The 19,546-nt window shown below is 33.2% G+C and overlaps 4 protein-coding genes across 5 annotated transcripts; 3 read left to right on the forward strand and 1 right to left on the reverse strand.

Moving 5' to 3' along the window:
- Positions 1 to 518: 518 nt before the first annotated feature.
- Positions 519 to 7,621, forward strand: LOC119829021 (protein artichoke). 2 transcript variants are annotated; one of them, XM_038351389.1, is made up of 4 exons: positions 519 to 758; positions 3,141 to 3,332; positions 3,405 to 6,028; positions 6,110 to 7,621. In XM_038351389.1, the coding sequence occupies exons 2-4, from the start codon at positions 3,196 to 3,198 to the stop codon at positions 7,603 to 7,605; spliced, it is 4,257 nt and encodes a 1,418-aa protein (XP_038207317.1). In that variant the 5' UTR covers positions 519 to 758; positions 3,141 to 3,195; the 3' UTR covers positions 7,606 to 7,621. The 2 variants fall into 2 exon arrangements, with proteins under 2 accessions (XP_038207317.1, XP_038207308.1); XM_038351380.1 differs by having other exon boundaries at positions 519 to 754.
- LOC119829036 (inosine triphosphate pyrophosphatase) lies at positions 7,542 to 8,358 on the reverse strand. Its single transcript, XM_038351402.1, has one exon. It carries the CDS (start codon positions 8,219 to 8,221, stop codon positions 7,643 to 7,645), a length of 579 nt encoding a protein of 192 aa, XP_038207330.1. The 5' UTR covers positions 8,222 to 8,358; the 3' UTR covers positions 7,542 to 7,642.
- A 256-nt stretch (positions 8,359 to 8,614) lies between these two features.
- On the forward strand, positions 8,615 to 10,101 carry LOC119829549 (26S proteasome non-ATPase regulatory subunit 7). The gene is made up of 2 exons (XM_038352116.1): positions 8,615 to 8,938; positions 9,258 to 10,101. The coding sequence occupies exons 1-2, from the start codon at positions 8,764 to 8,766 to the stop codon at positions 10,064 to 10,066; spliced, it is 984 nt and encodes a 327-aa protein (XP_038208044.1). The 5' UTR covers positions 8,615 to 8,763; the 3' UTR covers positions 10,067 to 10,101.
- Positions 10,102 to 10,412: 311 nt separating this feature from the next.
- On the forward strand, positions 10,413 to 18,737 carry LOC119831743 (myosin-VIIa-like). Its single transcript, XM_038355230.1, has 11 exons — positions 10,413 to 10,436; positions 10,505 to 10,762; positions 11,464 to 11,648; positions 11,808 to 13,015; positions 13,098 to 13,342; positions 13,426 to 14,250; positions 14,414 to 14,758; positions 15,124 to 15,335; positions 15,444 to 17,770; positions 17,847 to 18,340; positions 18,484 to 18,737. Exons 1-11 carry the CDS (start codon positions 10,413 to 10,415, stop codon positions 18,685 to 18,687), a joined length of 6,327 nt encoding a protein of 2,108 aa, XP_038211158.1. The 3' UTR covers positions 18,688 to 18,737.
- The last annotated feature ends 809 nt before the right edge of the window (positions 18,738 to 19,546 follow it).

Here is a 19,546-nt window from a genome sequence, read left to right on the forward strand (position 1 = left end):
ATGATTTACTTTCACGCGAAAACAGCTTAACGAATATGTATGAAATTTGGTACAGAAAAAGAGCGTACTCTTCCCTTAAAGGCCGGCAACACTCCCGCAACTCTCCAGGTTGCGTGGACGCCTATGGGCGGCGTTAATCTCCGGTGACGCGCCTGCTCGTTTGCCCGCTATTATATAAAAAAAAAAAAAAAAAAATAGTCAGGATTTGCTCTTAGACTACTTTTTACCCGGGTACAACTCGAGTGTGGCCGCAGCTTACTAAGCGATAAGGGTCCTTTATCCCTTATCTTTTTAAGTCAGAAATCCATTTAATTTCAAAGGTTTTTGGGCGGTGGTAGCGCTTACCAATGATGATGTGAATGATTAATAATAATTTTGTTTGATATTATTAGGCAAATAAAGGAATACATATAAACATATCTATACAGTTTTATACCAATTTCCACATCTACATCCATACGTAGTTGATGCTACGTTTGGCGTTGGTGGCACGCGCCACAATGGTGAAAGATAAGTTACTTGGTGCGCATCGAGCCATGAACCGAAAGTCTGGTGTTTGCATGCGAAATACACCCAACATCCCAGTCTGTATTTGTCTATCATTGCTTTAACAAGGGCGGTACTTATTAGTGCTTATTTACAATATTTCAATAAAGTTCGACAGCTCTGCGTAATTATCTTTGATCGGTGATATTAAATACCAAACAAAACCGAAAAATTGCAAGTGAACGAAATAAAAGCAAAAGTGAATTACGTGAGTAAGTTTATAGTAATTAATATGCCTAAGTATGATTTTTTCTAATGCTATTTCCTGGTTCTGGGAAAACCTTCTGTTATTAATCACGCTATTATTTTTTATAACTTATATGAAGATAGAGTTAGAGTAGAGTTTCAAAATATAGTTTTGTTGTTGTTTAAATAAATATTGGAGTTAGGTTACTACTCCTATTGTAATTTATTTATTGTTCTAATATTTAGCGATCTGATTGTGTATTAACACATGCAAATTAGCATCACGTTAGCCATCTACGATGGGAGGGAAAATGCCGTACTTTTACGCCTTATGGCTTTATTTAATACTAGCTGTTCGGCCCGGCTTCGCCCGTGGTACTTATATAGCCTACGTCACTTAGTGAAGTTGCAGCTTTTTAATGGTGAAGGAATTTTTGAAATCCGTTATGCAGTTTTTGCGTGAAAACGTTACAAAGCTACGAAAAAGTGTCTTCTGTATAAAATTAGTGTAGAAACTAGAAATCCAAATTCTATTTACAAAAGAAAATATTTATATTACAACCGATGCCGGCTCTGGGGAAGAGCCAAAAGAGGCCACAACTCTTCTTGCTTTTCCTCAGATCCGGCAAGACCCTCTAGGCGCCAAATCGTAAGGGGCACCAGAATGTGTAACGTAAAATATAATGAGATATGCTAACACATATTGATCAAGATGCATTTAATTCATAGTTAATTTTGTTGGTAAATAGTAAAAAGGTCATGACATTGAAATCACTAAATACTGGGAATGAATATTAAAAATATGGTTAATATTATATTTTCTTAAATGAAAATTATATGACTGTCTCAATCAAAGTGCATTATTAGAACTTTCAGCTCAACATTACTAAAATTGGTTAGCTTAAGAACATTTATCTAAACTGTAATCAATAGCATGTGACTCTCTACATCAAGATAAAATATAATAATAATCAATAAGCTCACACATTTATTTTGAGACATTTGTTACCGATAAATAAAATAAAATTTGTCTGTGTACAATGTCAAAATTCCATCTTATTATTTAGTGCATTTGGACGGTATCTGATACTGGTTATCGTTAATTTTGGTCATATATTTTGGGTCACTCGCATAACACGGATAGAAATAAGAGCCGTGAAGTAATATTATGATAAATGTGAAATGTGACTGGTGTTTATATTAGCATTTCAAGTTTATAACGGTAACGGGCATAGCGAAGTATTTTCAAAGAAAAGAAAAATTGTATTAGTTGTTGGTTCAATGCATACATTTTTAGGTAGTTAATTCATACTATATTGAACATTTTCATATTTTAAATAAGATCGTCAGAATAAAAACAACTAATTGCGTATATAATTACACACATTATGTATCTATGGCGCTTTCTAAAAGTCGAGTTTATAAAACAATTATTAAAGTATCTGTACATAAAGAAGGCTATAATCAAATGTTTATCGTATTCACGGATGCAGCGTCGCCACTGATGACAGTTAGGCTGAGATAACTGCGTAACTGTACTACAATGATCTTTCGTCTCAATGACTGCATATGGGTTACGTTATATAGATTATTATGTGACACATTACGGTACGTGGTTAGAAAGAACAAATAAGAAAAAGTCTAGACCAAACAAATTGTTGGTGATATACTAAGCTACTTACTTTTATTGCGGTTTCCCTAAGTTATATATAATTTCATACAAGGAGAAACGTGAAGGCGTTAACCGTAGTCACTGGTAGCACTAAGCAGACTGTGCATAATATATACAGTTCAATTTTTTTATAATATTGCTGCAAAACTATCATGGGAATCGACAATTCATAATAGGCTTTCCAATTCAATTAGGCACCTACATAAATGGAATCACTAGGTTATCGTGATTGAAAGAGGAAAACATCCTTGATTTTCCGATAAAATATTTTGTACGTAGAGATGCTCCCGAGTCCATGAAAAAATGCGCCCCAGCAATTATGCTCGTGCCAAGTTAGACAAATCAATTACTTCAAGTACTATAGGTATATTTTTGTGTGATTCCTTAAATTCGAAGTATTTATTATGTAATCATTAATGATAATGTACCGGCTCCAACACCTAAACTACTAAATAAGAACAATAGTGAAAGTGTAACCCAACAATCACGTTGATCCACCGGGCTATTGTTTCCCGATTTTATTGTTTAATCGGTACCGGCCTTGACGCAACCGGATAACATTTTTAACTTAAATCCGTTATTTTATGTAGTTTGTAAAGTGCAAGTAACTATAGGTTATATTTCATACTTGAAAGTGTCGTGATGCATTCCAAAACAATTATAACTTCGAGTATAAATTAATCTTTGGATCATTTTAATAGGTAATGAAAGTATTTGAAAACAAATTTTATTTCAGGTAAACTTTGCAGAAATCAATACTATGATACAATGACAAGTCTAGAAATAAAGGAATGGATTCTAAAAGAATATTATTGTGGCTTACTCTCTTGATAACACAATCTTCAATTGGTCTTGGGACATTGTGTCCTGCGCCAGAAAGTATATTACCATGCATATGTACAAGTAGAAACGAAGACCTTCAGATATGGTAAGACGTGTGATAATTAGCAAATAAATTATTATTATATTTGCACCCTTTATAACTTTTATATGATTTTAGGTGCACGCACAGCGATTTAGTTCAAGTGACGAAGGGTATTCAGAATGTAGGTCAAATCATAAAAAAACCAATAGATGAATTGATAATAGAAAATAACTATCTTCCTTCACTACCTGGAAAAGTATTTCAAAATGTAAATATTGCTAGATTAATGTTAAGACATAATGGATTAGAAAGGGTCTCAGCAGCGTGGCTTGAAACACAGGAAAAAAATATAGTTGAAATATACATTGTAGAAAATGATTTGAAAAGCCTACCCGCGGAAAGTTTGACTAAACTACAAAATTTGCAAGCCCTCACTATTCAATCACAAAGTCTAAAAAGAATACCCACTTTGACAAATTTAAACAGATTGCGATATATCAATATCCAATCAGAAAGTTTAAACAGTATTAAAGAACATACATTTGAAAAATTACCTAGTTTGGATAAACTTTTCATTCAAGGGAGCTCTAATCTTAACAGTCTTAAAGAAAATGCCTTCTACGATTTACCGAAGCTAACGAAACTCGAAATAAAAAATTGTGGTATTACAAATATACACATGCGGGCTCTTTCGCTACTGCCAGTATTGAATGAATTATCCTTTAGTAACAATTTTATTTCCGACGCTACAATGGTTGGGAGAGCAACGAGAGATTTACCCATGCTTTCTGTGTTAAACTTAAGCTACAACTATATAACGAAATTAAGTGAAGGTGCCTTTGTTGATCAACCTATGTTGGAAGTCTTATTATTATCGCACAATAACATAAATATCATACACCATGGAGCCTTTCATCGTGTTCCTAAATTAAGAGTAGTGGATTTAAACTACAACGAAATAATCAGAATACACCCTGAATCTTTTCTACAACCGTCTGGAAGTGGAGTAGAGGAATTAACTCTTATTGGAAACAAAATAAGGCATATATCAGAATTTCGATCATTACTGGACGCTCTACCGCGACTTAAGTTTTTAGATTTAAGTGAAAATTTCCTTCAAGATATTCCTAGGGGAGCACTTCGGGGACACCCTAGTTTAGAGCGCCTGCACTTGAATAAAAATAATATAAATTTTATTGAAATGGATGCTATCGTTGCTATGCCTGCATTAAGAGAATTGCATTTAAGTAATAATTCACTAAGTGATATTAGTGAAGGTCCATTCTGGAATCTTCCCACATTAAAAGGATTAGATTTGTCCAAAAATTATTTTCAACGCCTTCAGCCAAAACTATTCTATAATTTACCAGCATTACGAAGAATAAATCTAAGTGATAACCAAATAGCCATAATTGACCCAATAACGTTTATGGAGTCTCCTCTGTTAGAACATATTAATATCTCTGGTAATGCGCTTATCTCCTTGCACCCAGCTACTTTTAGAAACTTGGTAAATTTATACGAGATAGATGCGAGTTCCAACAGATTAGTAGAGTTCTTACCGGGTCTTCCTCGTGGCTTGGAGCAATTGTATTTGCAGAGAAATCAGATAACAAACATACCCGCACCTCCTTCTCCAGATTTAGATCTACCTTCTCTGAGAACATTAGATATTTCTAATAACGGTATTCAAAAGATACCTTATGGTGGAATGAAAACTTTGCACAATTTACGAAGGTTGTTTATGAAACGAAATGGTTTGAAACAGGTTGAGGCTATGACATTTAGCGATTTACAACACCTAGAAGTTTTAGATGTTAGTGAAAACCAAATAATATCGGTACATCCGCGTAGCTTCGATAAACTGACTGAATTAAAACAAGTGAATTTGCACGGAAACAATATGGAAAATTTTGATTTTCTTGCAATTAAAGATAATGTTGCACTATCAGCTATAGACTTAAGCAAAAATCGATTAAAAAGCATATCTCCTAGTATAATAAAACAGGCTCTGGATGTGGAGATATTGAATATATCTTCAAACAATTTACATGAATTGCCAAACAGCCTTAATATGTTATCAAATTTAAAAGTAATAGATATTAGCAATAACCACTTGAAACACTTTGACGGAAATTCTATTAATAATATACAAACTCTTAAAGAAATAAAAATTCCAAGCAACAAGATAATTGAACTACGTACTGGTACATTTAAAGATCTCCATGATTTACAAGTTATTGATTTAGATAATAATCAAATTGAAGTGATACATCCTCTTGCAATTACAAATCTGCCAAACCTGATATCAATTTACTTGAGCAGGAATCACATAATCAATTTACCAGATAGAGTATTTTCTAATCTTAATAGATTAAGAATAATGGAACTACAAGGCAACCGACTACAATACATTTCTATGAGGGCGTTTGAAAATTTGCCTTATGTGCAGTATTTAAACCTTAGTAATAATCATCTGATCAATCTGGAAAATTCAGGCATCAAACAATTGACATCGTTAGAAGTTTTAGATCTTAGTTTCAATAAATTAACTATGATCACAAGAGAATCATTTCAATACATGGAATGGCTTGTTGAACTCAATCTAGATAATAACCATATTTGCTCCATAAATGGTCATCCTTTTGATTTAATGTCAAGATTGAAAGTGCTATCCTTACGACATAATAAATTAACCACTGTATTTGAGAACAGTTTCATAAAACTAAGGCATAATATTGCAATATTTGATATTGATGGTAAGTGTAAACATTTACCTAACGTTTTTATGCACATAATTTAAATTATTATAAATAATAATAACTTTTTAAATTTTCTAGGCAATCCGATCATCTGCAATTGTGCTATAATTTGGTTCAAAGCTTGGCTCTCTGAATCTTCTTCAATAGGACCAAGATGTGCGGATGGTACATACGTAAAACAGATGCCTTTCGATAGAAGAGACTGCAACAATGTTCCAATAGTTAACGCCGAAAACAGTTGTTTGACTCATGAAAATGAGGCGCTGCTTCCCAATTTGGCAACATCACAAGTGTTCTCCTCTCTCGATAAGATAAAGGATTATGCGACACATATAGAAAACAAGTATCATGCAAATAAAATAAACAATAAACCTTCCCCTGAAGAATCAGACTATTTTTATGATGACTATGTGGACTATCCTTACAATGAAACATTAATTGATTACAACAATATTAATCAAACGAACAACATTAAGAAATTCGGTAATACCCCAACTTTATATGCTTCAATGAATAATATAACTGATAAAAAGTCAAGTACTATAAAGCCCCCTGAATCAACATCTAAGAGTGGATTTACATTCTTTGGTTTACCTATACCTTCTTTAGATGTAGGAAAATTATTGAATACCGGCAGAAAAATAGACTGGTCGGACAAAATAGGTCAGGAACACTACAAAAAGCATCCTGTTACGGAACAACCAAAATTTGAAACTGGGGGTTTCACTCCAATGTTGCCTCCAACATCTGGTGGCCTTTTACCCATCCCACATCCTACAAATGCAAATGCTACGAAAATGGTAGTAAGTGATGGAGGTAAAATAAGCTATGCAAATGTTGGGACAGTTAATAAAAGTTTTATGGCATATGATAAAGAACCACCTATAAATACGGTTAAAAATAGCACAACACATAAGAAAACAAAAAGTGAAGTTCATGAAGTCCAAGCTTTTTTGGACAATGATAATAGTACTCATATAGCATATAATAGAACAAAGAATGTAGAGGAGCAAAACAGTGACCCAACTAATTTAAGTAAATACAATATGATGGAATCCAACTTCACAATAACACATGTAACAGAAAAGGAAGGGATAATAACTACAGACACAAGTAGTGATATGTTACTTCCAACATGGCTTGATACAACTAGTAATCCAATTCCAACTCCAGGTTCAATAACAAAGCCTCAAATGAAGAAGCATATTGAAAGCCAGCCTACAGCATTATCTGCAATTCTTCTACCAAAGGATAATGATTTAAAATGGAACAATAGTAGAGCAGCAACAATAACTAAGGTTAACATGCCCCATGCAGAACATTACGATTTACGCAGTACCTACTCTCCAGTAATAAACAGAGAAGCGAAGACTAGGTTTTCAGAATTTGAGAACACTAAAATTAAACCTCAATATGACGCTGACAAAGAATGGTATTTCAAAAACTATAATAAGACTAATTTAGAACCCTTCATAGCACCAGGTGTACATAAATCAAGAACATCAAAAAATGTTATATCAACAATTTATATTGCTTTAAGCATTACACTTTGTACATTAACACTGTTTCCTTAATATAGATTAGACTATGGTACTGTCTTTTATTTAAAAATTAACTACTATTCTGAGCAAAATAATATTTTAACTTATCTAATGCTCTGTATCTATGAGATATTTTATTCTTCTCTTCCTTTGGTAACTCAGCATAAGTCTTATCATAGCCATCCGGTTGAAATATACAATCCCATCCAAAATCTCTTGTCCCCCTAGGATACACAATTGTGCCTGCAGTTTTTCCTTGGAACAATATAACATCATCCTCAGGTTTACCGGAAGAGTAAGCAAATGTGCACACAGCTTCTGCAGACTTATCCTCCCATCCAGCTAGTAATTGATGTAAGCCTTCAGGTTTCAATTTATCCAAAAACCATTTAATATATGGACCCGGTAACCCTTGTAAAGCATTGAAACATAAACATGTATCTTCAATTATCACTGGCTTGTTCAGACGACTCGCTGCCTCCCGGCATTTTTGAATTGAAATCTCATTGATTTCACCTTGTAATTCTGGTAGATCTAATTTATGATTCGTTACTTCAAGAGGGAAATTGTTCCCTAAAATAAGTTTAACCTCTTCCAATTTCTTTACATTTCCCGTAACAAATGTCAAGACTTTATGGGACATTTTCATGTAGATAACTGTGATGGCGTTTGATTAAAATGTTAAGTTCAACTAATTTTTAAATAATGAAAGTAAATGCAATTAATAAATTAATGATTCTGTGAATTGTGATCATGTAACTTAACCTTTATAATCAGCTGTCATGGCTTGTGATGTTGACACTTGACATTACTGATAATGGCATTTAATGAATTAGGTAGATATAGATACCGTTCAATGAAAGGTGTATTGAATTTTTATAAATAGTTATTTTTCATTGAATATATCGAATCATTACATGTATGTACCTTAAATAACTATTATATCAAAGCGCGTAACTGTTTCTTAGGTACTCAGTTTGCTCATAATTCTGTGTGTACGCAGCATAAGTAAAGTCTATTCTTTGCCATAGACAAGATGTCCCTTTTTTTATAATGACTGTCAAATTTTAGTTTGCTGTTTCATCTTCGTTTACGTGAATATTTGAAAGCCGATTTATTTTTTAAATAGATACTCATTCGTAGTCAGTAATCGGTAAAACTTTCTTGTTTTAAAACTTAATAAACACTACAATGCCTAGTCAAGAAGTTGTAACCACTAAAGTTGTGGTCCATCCACTAGTATTACTCAGTGTTGTTGACCATTTCAATCGTATGGGCAAAATTGGAAACCAGAAGCGAGTTGTAGGGGTACTTCTTGGCTGTTGGAGAGCGAAAGGTGTACTGGATGTGTCCAACAGTTTTGCAGGTTCGTATAATGCAAAACAAATTTTAACTAAGATTGTTGCTTAGTAGAAAACAAATATGCTGTTGTAACATAAATTTTGCAGAAATTATATGAAACATGACATTTTTACAGCTGCTTTTTGTTTTTGTTTATTTATATTATATCTCATGCATAACAATTGTCACATTGATGTAATTCATACATAATAATTTATAAAAAATATTCTATAACATGAACATATATATCTCTCCAATCGTATGTAACGATTTTCATGAACTCCAGAAGATTTTCATGAACTCCAGTCGAAAGGGCTAAAATTTATTTTTATTTTTCTTTACAGTGCCATTTGATGAAGATGACAAAGACAAATCTGTCTGGTTCTTGGATCATGATTACTTAGAAAACATGTATGGCATGTTTAAAAAGGTAAATGCAAGAGAAAAAGTAGTTGGATGGTATCACACAGGACCTAAACTTCATCAAAATGATGTTGCTATAAATGAATTGATTAGACGTTACTGTCCAAATTCAGTTCTTGTCATCATTGATGCCAAACCAAAAGACTTAGGTCTGCCAACTGAGGCTTATCAAGCAGTTGAGGAAGTACATGATGATGGCAGTCCCACCACCCGCACATTTGAGCATGTGCCAAGTGAGATTGGAGCTGAAGAGGCTGAAGAAGTGGGTGTTGAGCACCTATTAAGAGATATTAAAGATACAACTGTCGGAAGTCTATCTCAGCGAATTACTAACCAACTGCTTGGACTCCGAGGTCTCCATTCACAGTTGAGCGAAATAAGGGATTACCTAGTGCAAGTTGGTCAAGGTTCTCTCCCAATGAATCATCAAATTATCTACCAATTGCAAGACATTTTCAACCTTTTGCCCGATATATCCAGTGATAACTTTGCTGACAATCTTCACATTAAAACAAATGACCAATCCCTTGTTGTATATCTAGCTGCACTTGTGAGATCCATAATCGCACTGCATAACCTTATTAACAACAAAATCACAAATAGAGATGCTGAAGAAGGTAAGAAAGAAGAAGCCAAGGATAAGAAAGAGAAAAAAGATGATAAGGATGATAAAAAGTCAGAAGACAAAGCAAAAGGAGATAAGAAAGATAAAGAAGATAAAAAGAAGTAAATTAAAATAGCTTATAGTTTTAAGTTTGTTTGTAATTCAAATTATAATAATAAATTTAATTAATAAACTTGTATGTTTTATAATTGGGTGAACCTGTATTAGTAAACAGCCTTGTCAGATTACTTATAAAACAATATTAAATTCATTATCACGGATATTTTAATAGGTAGCCATTTAGTATCGAGAAATACTTTTGATAGCTTAACTTATCATGAACAAAATAATGATAAGTAATCTAGAACATTGATGATAACGTCAGTTTTTGTAATGACATCATGTGGTTAGGTGGTTGTGCGTTGGGGTGACTATGAAATTTAACATAAAAAGACAATTTTAAAAGCTCAAAATGGCAGGACACATACAGTTATCGGTAAATATATAGTTAAACATTAATTTTCTCATTTGATGCTTTGTGTAAATTTCATATAATGTTTGTAGGATTTGGTCTGGTTGAAACCAGAGGGGAAGTCCGAATTTGACATACCCCTCGCAGTGAAGGTATTAAACAGTTCTGGAGGAAAACTTGAAGTAAGGGATGACGATGGACGCAAATTTGTTACGGAAATATCGAATGTTCTCAAACCCCTACATGCCACATCTATTACAAGCGTCGAAGATATGATCACACTCGGGGAACTCCAAGAGTATACAATTTTACGTAATCTGCATATACGATATAATGAACAGTTAATTTATGTGAGTATCAAACATTTATTCCTTAACAGGACCTACATTCTATCTAAATTTGTTCTGTTTATTTAAATGACCAACATTTTACATTTAAAAATTCTTATTTGTATCGCCAATGAAAGCTGATTGTTTGTATCACCTATCTGGATTTCTTACATGATTCATAAAGAAAGCGTATGGTGGCACCCGACACAACCAGAGATTTGTGACGTGTAGTTTAAATAATGTGAAGTAACATTTCATTTTTTCAACTTTTAAGCTTCAGTGGAGAGATTGATTGCACATCCAAAAAAGAGAGATGGTCTCGGGAATTCTTTGGTCAACGTTTTTTTAATATTGTACCTTCCTATTTGTAATTTTCCCCAAACATGTATGTGCATTAACTCTCAATTCTTATTTAAAGTATTTATAAAACTAAAATCTACGCAAAATCACAAAACTTTATTTGTAGAAACGAAAGGTAGATTTTTATATCGATAGTATACTATTTTGACTTCTTATTTCTAATGCATTGTGTAATATATATTTTTATCACATGGATTATATGCGACTATATATATCTAGGACTATGACACGTAATATAAGTGCCACTTGACTTAGATTGTTACATATTCACATTTTTAACCGACCTTAAAAAAAACGATGTGGTTCGCTATTCGCTGGGTATTTTTAACTGTCTTTAAAAAGTTTTGTCTCAATTTTTTTAGACATATACGGGATCCATGTTAATTGCGATCAATCCCTACGAAATATTGCCTATATACACAATGGATCAAATACATTTTTATCAAGAAAGAAATATTGGTGACATGCCACCACATATATTTGCAATTGGGAGTGATTCTTATAGAGAATTGGTGGAATCTGGCTCAAATCAATGTGTTGTTATCAGGTAATATGAAAATAATTAATCAAATCACGGTGCAGCCTAACCAATTATCTTCTTGTTATTGCTACGAACAACATTCTTTTCGATAAGTAATAACATATTAATTATTTTTTAATATAACTTCTTGCTATTAAAAGTTTTATTAATAGTTACTCTTTTTAGTGGAGAGAGTGGAGCGGGAAAAACCGAAAGTACAAAATTGTTGCTGCAATATCTGGCAGCAGCAAGTGGAAAGCATTCATGGATAGAACAGCAAATTCAGGAGACTAATCCAATTTTAGAAGCTTTTGGAAATGCAAAGACGGTAAAGAACGATAATTCTTCCAGATTTGGAAAATATATAAATATTTATTTTACTAAAGATGGCGTGATTGAAGGAGGAAATATAGATCAATACTTGCTGGAAAAATCTCGTATCGTCCGACAAAACAAGGGGGAGAGGAATTACCACATATTCTATTCACTTGTGACGGGCTTATCGGCTGATGAAAAAAAGAAACTGGAGCTGAGTAGACCCCAAGACTACGAATATCTCAATACGGGAAATATGTTAACATGCGACGGTCGAAATGATGCTTTAGAGTTTTCAGACATAAGATCAGCATTTAAAGTGTTGAACTTTTCAGATGAGGAAGTTTGGGGAGTATTCGGTTTATTGGCAGGTATCCTCCACATGGGAAATTTGAAATTTAAATCATATAGCACCAATAATATAGAATCATCAGAAGTTGCGGACGCTGTTAATGCTAACAGAATTGCTAACCTGCTTGGGGTAAATAAAGCACAATTATGTGAGGCCTTAACAAGAAAAACATTAATTGCTCACGGAGAAAAAATTGTTTCCACAATATCTGTATCCTCAGCAATAGAGGGACGAGACGCATTAGTTAAAGCAATTTATGGACACATTTTCGTTTATATCGTTGAAAATATAAATAAAACATTACACAAAGACGAAAGGCTCTCTAGTAACTCAATCGGTATATTAGATATTTTCGGCTTTGAAAATTTCGACAGCAATAGCTTTGAACAACTTTGTATTAATTATGCAAATGAAAATCTTCAACAATTCTTTGTTAGGCATATATTTAAGCTTGAACAAGAACAGTATAAAAAAGAAGGTATTACATGGACAAACATTAACTATGTGGATAATCAAGAAAACCTTGATGTTATTGGTATAAAACCTATGAATTTGTTATCTTTGATTGATGAAGAGTCTAGATTCCCTAAAGGGACAGATATAACTTTGCTCGACAAATTAAATAGTAATCATAGCAGTAAAAAATGTTATATGTCTCCTAAATCAACACGTGACCATAGGTTTGGTGTAAAACATTTTGCTGGCGACGTTTATTATAACGTAAAAGGTTAATATTTCACACATAAAATTAAGAAATGAAATTTCGTATACAAAAAATAGATCCTAATATTTATTTTCCATTTTTTTAGGTTTTCTAGACAAGAATAGAGACATGTTAACAACCGACTTAAGGGAACTGATAATGGATTCAAAAAATACATTCTTGAAGAAAATATTTGATTTGGATTCAGTGACTGGACATAGTGGAAGTCGTAAAACATTATCACTGAGTCACCAATTTAAGGCGTCACTCGAATCGCTTATGAAAACCTTGTACGCGTGTCACCCCTTTTTCGTTCGTTGTATCAAGCCAAATGAATTGAAAAAGCCAAGAGTAACGTATTTTTATAGTTTATTTAGTTTATACATTTATTTATAGTTGAATTGCCGATTATTTTTTTCCTTAACTATTTTCAGATCTTTGATCGACCTCTTTGCGTTCGTCAGTTAAGGTATGCCGGGTTAATGGAAACTGCAAAAATAAGACAAGCTGGATATCCTATTAGATACTCGTATGCTGAATTTGTGCATCGCTACCGGCTTGTAGTTCCAGAAATACCACCAGTAGAGAAAGCTGATTGTAAACAGGCTGCTAAAAAGATTTGCGAAGGAGTACTTAAAGATCAAGAGTTCAGACTTGGGCACACGAAAGTGTTTCTCAAAGATCACCATGATGGTATGTTAGAAGAATTAAGACATAAAATACTCATAGCAGCAGTACTAAGGGTTCAAACGAATGGAAGGAGATTTATCTATAGACGAAGATATTTACGATTACGTGCGGCAGCGATTACAATACAAAAACATTTCCGAGCGCGCGGATACCGAAGTAAATATTTGGCTATGCGCCGCGGTTATTTGCGATTACAAGCTACATTGAAGTCTAGAGAACTTAGAAAAACATTCTTAAATTTGAGAGTTTTCTTCACAAAATTCCAAGCTCAATGTAAAGGCTATCTCATACGAAAAATGATTAATGAAAAGAGGAATATTATTAAAATGAAATTGGCGGAATTCAAAAATGAAAAACAAAATAATCATAACATTAGCAGGGGAGAGGATGAATACGAGAAAAAGTATTCTGACCTTATGAGAGCTGTATGGGTAGGAAAAGATTTAGGCGTCGATGGAAATGGGCAAAATACGACAATAATTGATGATAGATATGTTGATGATGTGTTTGGTTTTTTAAAGGATACTGCGACTCCAGCTGGGACGATTAGAGGGACAGGATTTGGCGTAGTAAGTTCCTTTTATTAAATTAATATCAGTACCTGGTAATAATATCATCATGTACTTAACTAACATACGTTGAAGTAATATGCATTTTGTAATATGTGTAAAGTTTATTTGACTCCGCTTAAAATATATAATTCTAAAACATTTAATTTTACATCGATTTCAGGAATCAACCGAGAAACCTTCAATCGTGGACGTCATTAATATTCCCTTACAAAAAGAGTTTGAAGAAGAACCATTTGACGAGTTTAACTTTAAGAAGTTTGCTGCTACCTATTTCTTAGGAAATATGAGCCACCAATATTCTCGTAAGCCTCTAAAACATTCATTACTTGATTTACCGTCGCCAGTTGATAAAGCAGCATCGCACGCGCTTTGGATTACAATCTTAAGATTCATGGGTGATATTGCTGAACCGAAATATATTGATGACAAGAAAGATAATGTTCCTATCATGACAAAATTGAATGACACGGTTGGTCGCGCTTTCCAAAAAAGCAGAGAATTTGAGGTAAGTTTCGTATTATCTAATATTTGTAGTTTAATTAAAATTGTTTCAGGTGTAGTAACAGATAATGAATAATGTAATTGTTTCTTGTTTTTTTTTTTAACAAGTTATCGTTATTTGTAAGTAAATGAGAACATTACACACATATAAAAATACAAAAGTTTATCTGTATAGTATTAGTGTAGATTTATTGTACAGGATTTGTCATAGGTTTTATTATATTTCTACTATCTATAGTGGCTTAACATTCATCATAACTTATTTGTTAAAATCATAGCCATTTAAATAGATACATAGTAACAACCAATTATATACATAAGTAAAACAATACATATATTACTTTAACTGATATTTATGAAATATTTCAGGAATATATAAGAGATAACAGTGAAACTAAAAGTAAATTGGTTCAAAGAACCCTGAAAAATAAGTCAAAATTAGATGAAGAATTCATGAAGTCATTATATAATGATGAACAAACTACAGAAATGTACAACAATTGGTTATATTCCCGTCGTAGTTCTAACCTGGAAAAGTTACATTTCATTATAGGTCACGGAATAATAAGAAAAGAATTAAGGTAAAATTTAAGCTGCTACAGCTGCAGCACAATAATTATGAACTATGTAAATACAATATTATTTTAAACTTATTTTTTTATGCATTTACAATAATATACATGTTTCAGGGATGAAATATTTTGTCAGCTTTGTAAGCAGCTTACAAATAACCCGTCAAAGGCGTCTTATGCCCGTGGTTGGATATTATTGTCATTGTGTGTTGGCTGTTTCCCACCTTCAGAAAGATTTGTAAAATATTTAAGGTCATTTATCAGGGATGGTCCTCCTGGATACGCTCCATACTGTGAAGGACGTTTAATGAGAACTTTCAAAAATGGTGCCAGGACACAACCGCCCAGCTGTCTCGAATTACAAGCTACAAAATCGAAAAAACCAATACTTTTAACTGTCACACTGATGGATGAATCAATAAAAACTATTGAATCGGATTCAGCGACAACTTCTGAAGAAGTTTGCTTACAAATTGCCGATAATATTGGTTTAACTGATGCTTTTGGATTTTCGCTTTATATAACACTTTATGATAAAGTGTTGTCATTAGGCAGTGAAGGAGAACATATTATGGATGCAATTTCTCAGTGCGAGCAATATGCCAAAGAGCAAGGCACACCAGAAAAGAATGCACCATGGCGATTGTTCTATCGCAAGGAAGTGTTCACTCCTTGGCATAATCCTGTAGATGACCCTGTTGCGACAACTTTGATATATCACCAAGTTGTTAAAGGGGTAAAATTCGGTGAATACCGCTGCAACACTGAAGGAGACTTAGCTATGATTGCCGCACAACAGCATTATATTGAATATGGACCACATATTGAACCAAATGTTCTGAGAAAAGTTATTGTCAATTATATACCTAACCAATTCATTCAAAGTAATGATGCAGCGTTAACAAAGTGGGAGCATCTTGTTACGAAAGCATTTGAAACTAACGAAAGCATACGATCTAAAGTAAATCCTTTACGATGTAAAGAAGACATTGTAATATTTGCAAAAATAAAATGGCCTATGCTATTTTCTAGATTCTTTGAAGCGATTAAATTAAAGGGCGATTCAATAAATAAAGACATTGTTATAGTTGCAATCAATTGGACTGGAATATATATTGTGGATCAATCAGAGCATATTCTATTAGAAATATCGTATGCGGAGGTTACGTATGTAGCGTATAGTGATGATAAAGATTATGAAAATATTGGAAGAGTTACGATTAAAACTATAGAACAGGAAGAATTTGTATTCCAAAGTGTTGAAGCAAGTGAAATGAGCTCACTTATAATATATCTTATTGATGGCCTTAAAAGGCGTTCAATATATGTCATTGCACAAAGTGATTCACAGGGTTATAGTGATGCGGCTTCATTTTTGCAATACAAAAAAGGTGATCTAATTACGCTTTTACAAGAATTTAATGGTGAAACACTTATGAATGCTACATGGGGACATGGACTATGTAATGGGAAAGAGGGCTTATTCCCAACAGAACAGGTTTATATATTGCCCACACTTTCACTGCCATCCAACTCTATATTAGAAGTTTTCAAGAAAGGTAATATAAATAATGATAAGAAGGTTACATCTCAATATAACACGCTGCAACGAAGACGAATGCATACACTTGAAAAATATGCAAAGGAATACTTTAGGGAAAATTATGACATACAAACTACAGTATCCAAACAATCAACGCTTACCATGGCTAAGAAATCAGTATTGGGTGACTTATGGGCTCACACACGTGAACCAATTAGGCTACCTTTATTGAAAAAGCTGATGGATAACGAAAAATCATGTAAAGCTGCAGTTTCAGCATTCTATGCTATATTAAAATATATGGGTGATATGCCTTCTCCGAAAGCTAGGTCAACCACAGAATACACTGATGAAATATTTAACCCAGGATTGAAAGATCTTTCATTACGTGACGAAATTTACTGCCAAATAATGAAACAATTAACAAATAATAAAATACAGTTAAGTGAAGAAAGAGGATGGGAATTAATGTGGCTGGCTACTGGTATATTTGCTTGTGGTCAAACCCTTATAAAAGAATTAGTTGAATTTCTAAAAACAAGACCACATCCCATAGCAAAAGATTGTTTAAAACGAGTTTTTAAAATTCAAAGAGGTGGACCAAGATTCTATGCCCCATATGTTGTTGAGGTAGAAGCCATACAGCACAGAAGTATGCAAATTTATCATAAGGTGTATTTCCCTGATGATACAGATGAGGCTTTCGAAGTTGACTCTTCGACAAAAGCGAGGGATTTATGTGAACAAATAACTGGTCGCCTTAATCTAAGAAATAGTGATGGATTTAGTTTATTTGTTAAAATTGCGGATAAGGTGTTTTCAGTTCCAGAAAATTATTATTTCTTTGATTTCATACATGAACTTGTGGAATGGATGAAACAGACACGCCCAGTTCGTGGAGGTAATGCGTTATGTTAATAGATGAGTAATGAACTAGTTCTTGTTTGTATGTATTTATAATCAATATTCATTTTTAGGTGGCCAATTACAAATGAATTACCAAATATTCTTCATGAAAAAATTGTGGATAAACACGGTTCCTGGTAAAGACAAGAACGCAGATGAAATTTTTTATTTCCCCCAAGAACTTCCGAAATACTTGCGAGGTTATCATAAGACAACGAAGCAAGATTTAATCGAATTAGCTGCTCTCATTTATAGATCTAGATTTGGAGATGATCAGTCTCTACTACCGCAAATCACCCATATGCTCGAAGAATTTGTACCCGCAGATATGTTAAAAATAATGTCGAATTCGCAGTGGAAATCATCGATAAGCGCAGCATATTTCAAGCACGGTAAAATGACAGAGAACGAGGCCAAAGAACAATTTTTGAAAAAGATATATCAATTACCTACATTTGGTACAGCGTTCTTTGAAGTTAAACAAACGTCGGATCCTTCGTACCCGGAAATGGTTGTTATTGGAATAAATAAGCAAGGCGTTAGTGTGATTCACCCACAAACCCGGGTCAGTCTTATTGATCTTCTTCTCTTTAAGTTTTTGTTCTTGGTTATATCCAGATTTAATCCAAATGTTATTTTGTTTGACTTTTTTAAATTTTTAATTGACAATTTCGTATAACATTATTTATTAATGCGTTTTAATTTCAGGATGTACTTGTAACATATCCATTTTCACAACTGTCGAATTGGTCATCAGGTAATACATTCTTTCATATGACAATGGGAAGTTTTATGAGAGGTACCAAAATATTATGCGAAACGTCTTTAGGATATAAAATGGATGACCTTATTTCTTCATACATAGCTGTTTTACGACAAGCATTAAACCAGAAGACCCGCAAGCAATATTAATATTTTAAAGCTATTTAAATGTTTTAATTTACAAATTTGTACAAACTATATTTTTCAACAACAAATAAATGTCTATGCAAAATTTTTAGAGTGTTATAATTACTGCATATAGACACAGTTCTATTTCCTGTCATCTAGATTACTCTTTTTAATTGGACAGAAATCAAGCGGGCCAACTGGGGGCGGAAGTGTCGGTCCAATCGGGCCTTTAGTCTAGAGGCGCTTCCAGAAGTTGAAAGAAGTCTTTCTGCCTTGACTCTCTGCATGGCGTCTGCCATTAATAAACTAAAATATATATTCCTGAATAAAGAAAAGAAAATATCATTAAGCTTAATCATTGTGTGTTACTCTTTTCTGTGTAACTATTGTTGATTGACGGATTTACAGATACAATACAATATTTTGAAATTGAGATAAATATTTTGCCTCTTTTTTTATTGAACATCAGATCGAGATTATACATCAGTTCAAGATTTATGTAAGAACTGGACTCACTGAATTTGCCCCCCCTTGATTTTTGAACTTTTTAAAATTTTAATTATATGTTGTAACAAATGTTCATGGGCGGTATTAGCGCTTACCATAGGCGACCAACCAGCCCCTTTATCGACTATGACAATATAAAAGAGCTATATAATAGAGTTGTTATAATTGTTCTCTTTGTCTCGATACTCTTGCGTAAAATATACCATAACATAAATAAACATCCATAGAGGCTACATTAACAATGAATGGTATTTTCTATAACCCTATATTTATTGTGTATAATTGATGAAATCACCCTGATTTATTTTCCCCATCTCTGAGGAACGTTGTTTTAGGTGTTTATTTATTCTTTTTTTTTGGGCCGAAAACGCCC

Source organism: Zerene cesonia, chromosome 1, assembly GCF_012273895.1.
Source record: "Zerene cesonia ecotype Mississippi chromosome 1, Zerene_cesonia_1.1, whole genome shotgun sequence".
Taxonomy (NCBI): domain Eukaryota; kingdom Metazoa; phylum Arthropoda; class Insecta; order Lepidoptera; family Pieridae; genus Zerene; species Zerene cesonia.